An 11,305-nucleotide genomic window follows, 5' to 3' on the forward strand; every position below is an offset into this window, starting at 1 on the left:
CGCCAGACACAGGAGATGAGCAAGGAGCAGTGGCATGGAGGGCAGCATGTGCCAGGCAGAAGGAACGGTGTGTGCAAACCCCGAGTGGCGCAGCCTGGGGGCCTGGAGAAGGCAGTGGCTGTGGGCAGGGACAGGGACAGTTCTCGGCTGGTAGGAATGGGCTATGAGCCCTGCACACTGGCAGAAGGGGTCTGGGGCTGGGGCTGCTGCTGTGGGATGAAGAGATATGGCACGAGGAGGGTTTGGGGGTGTTGGTGGGGCCAGGTGTGGTGGGGGACTGGGTCACTCCAGGACACAATGATTCCAGACCCTGCAATCCCCGAGGCCCACTCATCGCTGTGGGGCCTTCCATGAACCCCCACAACCCATAGCTCCATCACACAGAGTCCGTCTTCTCACTCCGATGGTTCAGGGATTCCCAGATGGAGCAACAGACCCGAACCAACCCTGCTCACCTGCCTCAACACTCCCCTAGTGAACTGAACGATGCCAACACCAACGCCGGCCTGCGTCCTCACCCTGCATCGGAGAACCCATCCAATCCTTGAGATGCTACAGTGTCCTCACAGCCGGCGCTGTGCGTGGGAACCATCCCCTGAACATGCTCAGATGACTAGGTCCACTGCTAGGACCGTCCTTACTGCCCCACAGTGTCCTCACCGTCCCCACAGCATCCTTACCACCCCCACAGCGTCCCCACAGCGTCCTCACTGTCCCCACAGCATCCTTACCACCCCCACAGCGTCCTCACCGTCCCCACAGCATCCTTACCACCCCCACAGCGTCCCCACAGCGTCCTCGCCGCCCCCACAGCGTCCTCGTCGTTCCCACAGTGTCCTCGTTGTCCCCCAAGCGTTGTCACCTAGCATGTCTCTCATGCCTTCCCACGTGGCCTTTTGGGAGTGTGTCTGGAAGGGGAGAGTTCACCCACTGACTCCTGTCTGCCCCTGACGTGAGAAGGGGCATACGAGGATGTGTTTGTGTCCCCTTGAACGCTTTTTCCTGAGTTTGGCGAGGGGAATTTCCAGGTCAGTCAGACAGAGACGGCCAGATCAGAAGGATTTATTCAGCACCACAGTTTGGAGGAAAGACCAGGGTCTGGACCGCATTGTACCCCACGGTCCTCCCAAGCCTGGAGGTGCAGGTTCGCCTCCCTCGGGATAAAGTGGGCAGGAGTTCTGCCCCACGTGGGTCTGGGCCTGCAGGTGGGGCGGGTCTGAGAGATTGGGCAGCAGAGGAGGCCGAGGCGGGTCCAGGTTGGCGCGAGGGCTCCTTGGGCAGGGTCCTGTTGAGTTTACAGGCCCGCGTTGCTCAGCGCCAGGTCTCTCCTCAGGACGCGCCGGTTCCGGCCGACTCGTCCAACAGCGGGGCGGTCAGCGACAGCGGGGGCGCGGCGCGGGCGCGGATGCGCAGCCTCCGCAGGCGGCACAAGAGCAGCACCAGTAACAGCGCGTGCAGCAGCCCCAGGCCCAGCAGCGCGAGCTGCGCCGCCAGCGCCCCCCAGCAGAGCGAGCCGGGAGCGCAAGCGGCACGCAGCTCGTCCTCAGCCAGGTAGGGCAGCAGGCGGCCGCGCAGCGCTGGAGGCGCCACGCAACGCAGGTCGCGGTAGGGGGCACGCTCCGGGCGGCCGGCCAGCCAGGCGCGCAGCGGAACCAGGTGGCAGTCGCAGCGCCAGGGGTTGGCGCCCAGGTGTGCGGCGCGCAGCGCGGGCAGCGCGTCCAGCAGCCCTGGCGGCAGCGCCGTCAGGTTGTTGCCGGTCAGCACCAGCTCTGTTGTGTCGACAGGGAAGGCGGTCGGCAGCGAGGCCCAAGTCAGCCCGCGGCGCCCGCAGTCCACTAGCGTCCCCGCGCAGCTACAGGGCGCCGGGCAACCTGCGGCCGGGCAGCTCGGCGGCGCCAGCAGCAAGAGCAGTAAGCTCAGCGCCCCGCGCGGCCCTGCAAGGGAAGGCCGCAGTGAGCCGGGCGGTCGGCGGGGCGCCTGGGCGACGTCTCTGAGCGCCCAGAGCGCCGGCCCGGCTCCATCCAGCCCGCTGATGCCCGGCGTCCCGGTACCCCGCCAGCCTCTCCACCCTGACCACCCCGTACGCTGGCTAGAATTCCCCTCTAAGTCTGATCCAAGTCTCCCCCTGCTGCAGCCAAAGGACCAGAGTGCCTCTCAACCCGTATCGGCCTAGAGAGCAGTCAGGGGCCCAACCGGACTCCAGACTCACCAGAGCCCATGGCGAGAGGACGGCGGCCCGGCTTGCTCTGGAGCGGGAGGCGTAGGCGGGAGAGCCGACCCATAAGGCCGCCCCGCCCCCGCCGGGTCCCGGCACGCCCGCACCCACCACAGTGCTGCGGCCGGGCCAGAAATAGCCCAGAGGCCGCGCGCGTCTGCAGATAGCGCGCTATCGTCGGAGGCCGCGGCCGCCCGGGCTTCCGCTCCCACCCGCTTTCAGGGGCACACGGAGCACTCGGACACCTACTGCGACGTTCACCAACATTGTTCTCCTGTCACCAGGACAAGATGCGGCATTCACAACGGAACAAAAAGGAGCATCGTGTGGCGGGAAAGGATCATGCGGGTGGGAAGATCGGGAGGCCGAGGCTCGGGACTCCGGCACACGACGGTGGTGCTGGGGAGAAGAGGCCTCGGGCGAGGGCAGGGGACGGCACTGAGAGTTGCCAGGAGGTGGCTCCCTGCCCAGTGCCCCTGGGGCCCTCCAGGTCGGGCCTGGCTGTAGCGAAGGAGTGTGGGCGGTCAGGCCCGCCCTCCTCACAGCCTCTGACCTCCTTATGTCTGGAGGGCTCCCATTTGATTCGGCCCTACCCTGCCCGCTGGGCTCCGAGGCTATGGGAAGACCCTGCCTGCCTCGACGGAAAATGGGGTCTCAGCACTCGCTGGGTGACCCGCGGGAGCAGGCAAAGGAGGGCTTCCAAGTCCGTTCTGCAGCTCTGGGGCAGAGAACAGACCCTGGACCCTGGGAATCCGTTTCCCTCTTCTGCCTTGGTTTGCCTGCCTGCCAGAGCAGGGCCTGCAGTTTGGGCGCTGTGACCTCCCGGGACGAGGGAAGAGCAAGAAAGGCGGATCTCTGAAGTCCTGCCCAACTTGGCTCCTGATCCCCCAAGACCAGAGAGGGCCAGCTGGGAGGGGGCTACGGTCCAGGCCCCTTGGAAGCAGATATGAATGACCTGGGAGGGGTTGGTGCTGAAAATAAATTAGGGTCAGCTGGGGGCTGTGGCCCCGCGTCTCCGGGTCGGGAACAGTCCGGTCTAGGGTCCAGGGGTGGGAGGGCGTCCCGGAGACGGACGGTGTGTCCGCGGCGAGCGTCATTGGTCCTGCATCTGCTGCTTCATCCTCTGCAGCATCTCCTGCATGCGCCTCAGCTGTGGGCGGAGACAACGGGGCGGGTGAGCAGCACCGCTAGGTGCATCCCTGCCGCCCGCCCCCGCCGCCCCACACACCTCCTCATCCTTCATCCTGATGAGCTTCTCAGTCTCAGCATCCGGGGTGGGCAGCGGCAGGATCGGGATGGGGCTCTCCATGCGGCTGTCCTGGGTCAGTTTGCTGCGGGGGAGGGATGGGCGGGGCGACGCTGCTGGGAGGCTCAGTGTGGGCTGGCGATGCCTGGCCCATCCCCGCCACAGCCGAGGCCCAGCCCTCCGGAGCCCTCACAGCCCTTGACTAGCTCTAGGGAGGCCAGGCTCTGGGGGGCCGATTTGGGGGATGGAGCGAGGTTCAAGTCTGGGTGGGCTGGCAGGACCTGCCCTCAGTTATGGAGACGTGGGAGGGTCCAGAGGGGCGGGGCCTGGCTCGGGGCGGTGTCTGGCTCGCGGCGGTGGCGCGCACCTGGTCATCTGCTGGATGCAGTGTGCGCGGTAGTTCTCGTAATGCACGTCGCACGTCACGTCCTTGAGGTCGTGCATATGCGTGCGGATGAGCATGTTGCGCAGTTTCACGAAATCGCAGTGCGCCTGGTTCTCCACTGCAGGGTGGGAGTGGGCAGTGGGCGGGCGCCGGCCTAGGACAGCCTTCCCACCCCAGACCTGGTACACCAAGACTCCACTCACCCTCCACGATCCCCCAGGGGTACAGTCGGCCCCGGACCCGCTGCCCCTTGGCCTCCACCACCGTGTTGCTGCCTATAACAGCGAAGGGAGCGCTCTCCTGGAGGGAGGAGGGGAAAGGGCTCACACCAGGTCAGCGTAACTGCAGGGTTAGTGATGGGAAAGGGGCATGGGGCCTCAGCTCCTGGGGCTCCCCTCCAGCATCACCACCAACAACCTCTCTTCAAAGAGATCCTGGCATTGCCCCTTTCTGGCCTCTGCCAATCTGGCTGGAGCCAGAGCCCATGCAGCTCACATTCCAGGGCCTTACCAGGCTATGGCCCAACCAGGCATGCTCGGTCCCTCCCTCATCAAGATCACCAGCTCCAGCTGCCCCTTCCCTCCCCAGGGCTGAGCCTATGTCTCCCCATGCTGATGCCCTTGCCCTGGTGGCCACCTGCCCCTGGCATGGTCTCCATTATCACCACCACTCTAGATGCTGGGGCACTCAAAGCCACCAACCCTGGAGCTCAGAAATCTGGAGCCAGGGTGTGCCACTAGACCAGGCCCTTCCTCTGGTGGTGACCCATGGGAAGATGGTCAGGGCTGGGGTCCTGGCCCACTGCTGCACTTCTGGATTTGAGCAAGTGCCCCATACCTGCCAAGCACCATGCGGGGCCCACATGACCCACCCCAGCCAGGCAAAGACATGATGATCTTTACCCTGTAGCCCTGGATGAAGTACAGGTCCTCTACTCCTAGAACAAATGACTCTTGCCCCAACCAGGCTGACCTGGCCCTCCTCCAGTAGGCCGCGTGTGAAGGAGACAGGTCCTCTGGTTCTGCCCCTCGCCACCTCCATCCCCCTTCCCCCACCAGTCTGCATGTTCACCTTCAGTTCCCGGTCCTGCTGCTTGAAGTCCTCATCCTCGTCCGAGTCACACTCAGGGAACTGGTATACATGGATCCCGAACTTGTCAATCTCCTCCCGGATCTGTGATGGGGTAAGGGCTGTCAGATTTGAGGCCGGCCACATCCCCCTGGTACTCTCAGCCCCAGGGTCCTGGCCAGGCCCCTGTGTGGCAGCAGGCTCACCCGCTCCTTCAGCTTCCGGATCTCACTCGGGACAAGACAGTCAGCTTTGGCGATGAGAGGGACGATGTTGACCTTCTCATGCAACGCCTTCATGAAACCCACGTCCACCGGCCGCAGCCTGCCGAGACCAGCCAGGGGTGGGCATGGGCACAGCCAGGGGGACATATCGTAGGGGGCGCGCTCCCACATCTGGCCCCAGGACAGCCACGCACCCATGCCCGAAGGGGGAGATGAAGTACAGGCAGCAATGCACTCGGTTGTCCTGGATGTTCTTTCGGTTGAGGCCGCTCTCGTCGCGGAAGTACTGCTCAAACTGCTGGTCCACATAGTCGGTGATGGGCTTCCAGCTGTGGGCAGGGAGGAGTGTGAGGCCAGGCCTGGAGTGCTGTGGCTGTCTAGGCAGGGCCTTTCTCAGCAGGCCTCGCTCACCACTCGGTATTGTTGACAGCATCCCCAAATCCCGGCGTGTCCACGATGGTGAGCTTCAGCTTGACGCCTTTCTCTTCAATGTCCACCGTGTGTTTTAGAATCTCCACCGTCTGGCTGATGCGCTCTATGGGGAAGGGGCCACTGGAGGGGCCTTTCCAACCCTCAGCCCTTCACCTTTGGCAGCCAGGACCCTTGTCCTCGTTCATCTTGGTGCCTCAGCCCTACCCCCAGAGCACCCACACGGTGAAACAGAACAGTGGGAGCTGGATCTGGAAGGGGGAGCCCTTGGAGGGGTTCCATGGCAGGGGGCTGGGGATCAGTGCCAGGACCTCCTGGAGGCCACTTACCCTCCGCACTGAGCAGCTTCCGGTCCTTGTACAGGTCGGTCAGGAAGAGGCTGTGGACCAGTGTGGACTTCCCCAGGCCCGACTCACCTGCACACAGGTACAGAGAAGGAGTTGGGTTAGGTCTGGGGCTCCAACGACAGAGCTTGGCTGGCTAGGGACCCCAGCCACTCCCCCGAGGAGTCCGGCCCACTCACCAGCCACCATGAGCGTGAAGTCAAAGCCCTTCTTCACCGACTTTCGGTGCACCTGGTTGGGCAGTGTGGCGAAGCCCACGTACTGCTTGTCAATGTCCTGGGGGCAGCAGGGTGGGGCAGGTTAGGGACACAAAGTTTTCTCCAGGAAGCCCAATACCCTGTCTCTTACCAAATGCAGGATGAAGAGACAGCAGAAGTACAGTTCCCAGAGAGGGGCATTTTGTTGGCAAAAATGAGGGGAGGGCCCGTGGGCAAAGTCCTGGAGGTAAGACAGGCGAGGGGGTAGCAAGAGAAAACACCCCTGCCCCAACCTCAGGGAGGGCTCTGCGGGGACGGAGACGGTTTGTCCTGGGGGAGATGTCAGGCCACCGCAGGCACAGGCGGTGTCCTCCCTCCTTGCGCAGAGGGCAGTAGGCTTGGGACCCCTGGGACACACTCAAGGCCCTCCACAAGCTGGAGAAGCTCAGGGCCTTGACACTCACCCTCCGGAGAGTGCCAAGGGGCGGGAGGCCCCGCCTGGCCCGGATCCAGTCGCGGGGGCGGCGGCAGCAGCGGCGGCGGAGCAGCGCCTATTTATAGACGGCGGCGCCGAGCCTCCCCGGCCCGCGCGCCCAGCCCCCGCAGACCCTTGGGGCCCCTGGAGGGGTCCCACGGCCGCGTTCTCCGCCCCGTTTTGGGGACCCAGGAAGTGAGGCCTGGACAGGTCACGTCGCCCACCTTGGGGCTCTGGACCCCTGAGGCCTCTGCGGAGGGCAGGGCTGAGCCGAGGCTCTGGTAGGCAGTGGCGCGCGGGGACGGGGAGCCCTTGCTGGTCCCTGCCGCGTCCCGGAGCCCGCGGGGTCACAGACCCACGTTCCGCCCTCTCCACACACGCACCTTGAGCCGCCTCTGGGCCTGGGTCCGCGGCGACAGCAGCTGCTCCACCAGGCGATCCTGGGGCGCTGCCAGCGAGTCCATCGCGGCGACCCCCGTGGGCCCGCGCTCGCACCCCAGGCCTGGTCAGGCCGCCAGAGCCCGGTGACGGCGAGGTACCTTGGCTCGGCTCTGCTTTAGGCTGCGTTCTCCTCCCCGTTTTGTGCACGCGGGAAGTGAGGCCTGGACAGGGCACGTCGCCCACCGGGGGGGCCGTCGACCCCAGCGGCCGCCCGAGCCATCCCCCTGACTGGGTGGACTGGCCCCGAGCTGTGGCGGCGTCGCAGCCTGGCCAGGCCCCGCTCCCGCACCCAAGCCAGAGGCGGGGCGTCAAGGGCGCCCGCGGAACGCGCGGCGGGGGGCGGCAGAGACAGCCCCGCCCGCCGTCGCCGGGAAACGGTCGCCTGGAAATTGGGCCGCGGGCGGAGCCATCCGAAAGCGGCTGCGGAGGGCAGGGCTGAGCCGAGGCGCGGACGGGCCGTGGCTCGCGTGGACCGGGAGCCCCGCCGCGCCCCCGAGGCCTCAGTCCAGGCTCCGGGACAGCAGGAGGGGACGACCGGGTCCTGCACGCGGGCGGGAGCGGGGAGTAGGTGGCGGCCGCGCGTCCCGCCCCCCAGAGGTGCTGCGCGGCTTCCGCCCGCCAGAGGGAGCCGGAGGCCGCTCCCGGGACCCACGCGCAACCGCGCGGGAACCCGCCCCGTTCAGGGCCCGCAGTCTTCTCGCAAACTAGCCCGAAAACCTCCCGGTGACGTCACGGTGCCCCAACTGCCCACAGACACGCCGCGCCCTGCACCCCTCACCTCCCCAGCCCTGCTTGAGGCTGACCTCTTCGGTGCGTGCGTGTGTGCCTGCGTGTGTGCGTGCGTGTTTGTGTGTGCGCCTGTTTGTGTGTGTGCGTGTGTGATTGTGAGTGCGCGTTTGTGAGTGTGCCTCCCTACGGGTTCGTGTGCATGTATGCGTGTGTGTGTGCGCTGTGTGTGCGTGCGTGCATTGGGTATGTGCGTGTACGCGTGGATGTGGGTGGGTGGGTGCGTGTGTGTGTTTGGGGGACTCTTCCCAATGTGGCGCCCCAAGACATTCAGGGAACCGGAGGAGGGCAGAACCCACCTCTCTTGTGAAATCCAGCCCGGCGCACCCCCCAGGAGGCTTAGGGTGGCTGGAAGGGGAGGAAAGGGTGCAGGCTGCCAGAAGGGAAGCCCCCGCCAGCCTGCTGAAAAAAGGCAGCCACCCATGCCACGCCCTGCAGCCCTCAAGTGGACCTGCCCTCAGAGACAGGGATGGGGGTGGGATGGGGCCCATCTCCCACTTGCTTCAGTGGACACTCCCTTGCCCTCTGAGCTTCCTCACCAGCTCTGACCCACAGGATGGGAGGAACTGGGAGCTCCTGCCAGCTGGGCTTCCCTCCTGTGTGGCCACTCCAGGGACTGTGGGGGTCTCCTGAGCTCCCCTCTGTGGGCCACCCACCTCCCCACCTCCAGGACCCCAGTAGAATCCTAACAGGCCAGCCCAGCAGTGGAAGACATGAGGCCTGGAAAGGTTCGAGGGTAGACTGGAGAGGCCAAGCCCCTGTATATTAGAACATTAGAAGCTGGAGGCCCCAAACCCCCACCCCCACCCCCATCAGCTCTCCCTTAGGCTCTGTTGGCTGAGGGAACTCCTCCATTCCCCGTCCAGGCCCTGGTCTGGCTGTGGGCCTGGAAGCCGCTGGCACCTGGGGAGGAGGGGTAGGCCCACAGCTGGGAACAGGAGAGCCTTTCATCCCAGGGAGAGGGGCTGGCTACAAGCCCCTCAGCTATCCCAGCGCATCCCTCAGTCCTTGCTGCCAGAATGCCTTCTCACTGGCCCCAACCCTCCATGGCCCTGACCTGCAGGAAGCCTCTGGGCTAAGTCCCACCCAGCTTCCACCTGAGGGTCCACACCTTGAAGCCCAGCACCCATCCAGACAGGCTGGCATCTCAGGCCCAGGGCATCTCCAGGAAGACAGAGAGCCCTGCGCCTAGGCCTCAGGCTAGGAGATGTCTAACAGTGTGTGGCTCTCAGACTGCCTGCCTCAGTTTCCCCATTGGTAAGGCACAGCCTCTGGGGAGGCCCAGGTCAGGAGGGCAAGAATCGCACTCTCAGAGTTCAACCTACCTGCCCTGCCACCCACTGGGGCCCAGTCAGGGCCTGTGGATTCCCTGGGGGAGCCTCAAGGAAGAGGCCCTACCTGCCACTCCCTTTCTCTGTTCCCCGAGTCACAAAAGATACTCCCAGGGCTTCCTGAGCCATATGTCACAGCTGCACCCACCTCCTCCCTATGCCTGAGGTTCTCAGGCACTTCCATTCTTAGAATCACCCGAGTCAGCTCTGGGAGCAGCAGCCGGAGCCAAGACAGCCCCAGTGCTGCCTGTGAGGAGGCGGGGACACAGCGGTGACGGAGCTCCCCCAGTGCCTCTACAGCCCCCTTTCAAAGAGGAAAAATGATGCTTGGACAGGCTGAGGCTCAATGACAGCAGTGGTAGCAGGGAAGCTGCTGGGCACTCCAGCTCCCCGAGACCCACTGGCAGCCCCAAACACCTGGCCCGGCTCCTGCTCTGGGGCTCCCTCCCTTGGCCTCACGGTGCCTTCTTCCTCTGGGCTTGGAGGCCTGGGATGGGGTGAGGTGGACTTCCAGCTGACCTCAAAGGATGGGCACCTCAGCAGGAGGGGGTCCCCACCCTGTAGCAATGGGCAAGAAAACCCTAATGCACTGAAAAACAGCGGCTGGAGCCCAGGGTCTCAGACTGCCCTTGGGTCAAGCTTGGGACACCTGCAGGCCCAGGAGAAGCCTCAGGGGCCTGGCCTCTGGGGTCTCCCAGACTCGGCTTCTTCCGTCTCCCTCAAACAATAGCCTGGCACATGTGTCCCTGCATCTCAGGCTTTGTCTGACCTGCTGTGACGGGGAAGCAGCTCCCAGCCTGGCTCCCCAAGGAGCCCCTCTCAGAGAGCCTCAGATACCTCTGGGTGGGGTGTGTCTCTTCCAGGAGACTAGCGCGGATCAGCCAGTGACTCCTCAGCTCCCAGCACCCCCTGCTCAGCCCTCCTGCCCTGCCTGCTGCACCCTGGGCCAGGACTCTGGAGTCCCACTCAGCATCCATGGCTCCTAGGAAACTCCATCCCTGATGGGGGCTGCCAATGCCATGCTGGTGCCAGGATTGGGCTCTTTTCTCCTCCAAAGATGGCTGAACTCATGCCAGAGAGGCCACCAGCAAGGTTCCCCAGATCCTCCAGCCTACCTGGTTACCAGCTCCCACCCCGCTCCAGGGGTCTCACAGCATTGTTTAACCCTGAGCTGGGCTGGGTTTTCACACAGGTACCTGGGCCAGCCTCCTGTCCAGTCCTGCTTTCCTGGAGGGCGGGGCCCAGGCCAACCCTTTTGGAAAGCCACAACCCTATTTGAACCCACTGGGTCCCAGGACCCATTCTGGGCACAGAGAATGACTCAGAGCAGGCCTTGGGGGGTTCTTAATCTGAGGAAGAGGCCCTGCTGCAGACCAGAACACTCGAATTTGTGTTTGGGGAGGGAGAAGGGCATGAAGGTGCAGCGGAGGCCGCTGTGACCAGAGGCCCGCCGCTGTGGGGGTGCTCAGGGACTGTGCTGGCTGCTGGAGCCTGAGTCCCCTCCCCCAGCGTGGCCTGCCAAGACCGTGGCCTCACCCAGGACCCTCAGCCCATGACCTACAGGCCAGGTCAGCAGGAGGTGCTGGTGCTGGCCCTGTGGGAGGGGGATACTCGGCCCATCCCCCCATCCTGGAGAGGGGGACAAGGTCCCTGCTGTGCGGGTCAGGGGATCAGGGGCCCCACTCCTCCCCTCTTCAGCCCCAGGCGCGACGGCACTGTCCGGCTAACAATCGGTGATCGCGACAGAGCCGGGTGACGGCCGGCGGGGGCGGGGTCGCGTCTGGGCGCCCGCGGCTCTGGTGCCACAATGGGTGACAGCCGGCCGGGTCTCACGGCTGGGGAACGGCGGTGCGCACGTACCTGCTTGTCCTCTGCGGGGTCGGGGTCGGGGTCGAGTCCGGGTCCGGGTCCGGGTCCGAGCGGGTCCGAGCCGGAGGGCGGGGGAGAGACGGAGACACACGGTGAGAGGCGCGCGGACGGCGGGGACAAAGGCGCGCGCGGGCACGCGAGCAGGCGCCGGGCTCACCTGGGGTCGCCAGCTTGCTTTTGTACCGCAGGCCTGTGCTCATGGTGGCCGCCGGCGGGGGACGTGCGGGGCGGGCGCGCGGGCGGGGCGCGGCGACAAGCGGCGGAGGCCGAGGCCGGGCTGCGGGGTGAGCGGCCC

General features: G+C 65.4%; 2 protein-coding genes across 3 annotated transcripts; both read right to left on the reverse strand.

Annotated features, from left to right (window-relative positions):
* Nucleotides 1-1,046: 1,046 nt before the first annotated feature.
* GP1BB (glycoprotein Ib platelet subunit beta) lies at nt 1,047-2,249 on the reverse strand. The gene is made up of 2 exons (XM_012454181.2): nt 2,210-2,249; nt 1,047-1,934 (listed from the first exon to the last, which is right to left on the reverse strand). Exons 1-2 carry the CDS (start codon nt 2,217-2,219, stop codon nt 1,330-1,332), a joined length of 615 nt encoding a protein of 204 aa, XP_012309604.2. The 5' UTR covers nt 2,220-2,249; the 3' UTR covers nt 1,047-1,329.
* Nucleotides 2,250-2,467: 218 nt separating this feature from the next.
* Nucleotides 2,468-11,012, reverse strand: SEPTIN5 (septin 5). Of its 2 annotated transcripts, none has more exons than XM_012454180.3 (11): nt 11,002-11,012; nt 6,091-6,187; nt 5,897-5,983; nt 5,550-5,673; nt 5,333-5,467; nt 5,121-5,238; nt 4,918-5,019; nt 4,050-4,146; nt 3,829-3,964; nt 3,444-3,546; nt 2,468-3,365 (listed from the first exon to the last, which is right to left on the reverse strand). In XM_012454180.3, the coding sequence occupies exons 2-11, from the start codon at nt 6,098-6,100 to the stop codon at nt 3,309-3,311; spliced, it is 969 nt and encodes a 322-aa protein (XP_012309603.2). In that variant the 5' UTR covers nt 6,101-6,187; nt 11,002-11,012; the 3' UTR covers nt 2,468-3,308. The 2 variants fall into 2 exon arrangements, with proteins under 2 accessions (XP_012309603.2, XP_012309602.1); XM_012454179.2 differs by lacking the exon at nt 11,002-11,012 and adding an exon at nt 6,967-7,083.
* Nucleotides 11,013-11,305: the final 293 nt, after the last annotated feature.

The sequence above is a fragment of the Aotus nancymaae genome, unplaced genomic scaffold (assembly GCF_030222135.1).
Source record: "Aotus nancymaae isolate 86718 unplaced genomic scaffold, 86718_ANA_hifiasm-v0.15.2.pri h1tg000049l, whole genome shotgun sequence".
NCBI classification, from domain to species: domain Eukaryota; kingdom Metazoa; phylum Chordata; class Mammalia; order Primates; family Aotidae; genus Aotus; species Aotus nancymaae.

Bases quoted from the DNA above. Each gene is read 5' to 3' on its own strand.
- SEPTIN5 (XM_012454179.2), bottom strand. From the start codon at position 7,047: ATGGACTCGCTGGCAGCGCCCCAGGATCGCCTGGTGGAGCAGCTGCTG. The intron at 5,984-6,090 runs GTGAGTGGGCCG...ACCTGTGTGCAG, and splicing joins CTTCACGCTCATGGTGGCTG to GTGAGTCGGGCCTGGGGAAG. The intron at 5,020-5,120 runs GTGAGCCTGCTG...ACCCCATCACAG, and splicing joins TCCGGAAGCTGAAGGAGCGG to ATCCGGGAGGAGATTGACAA.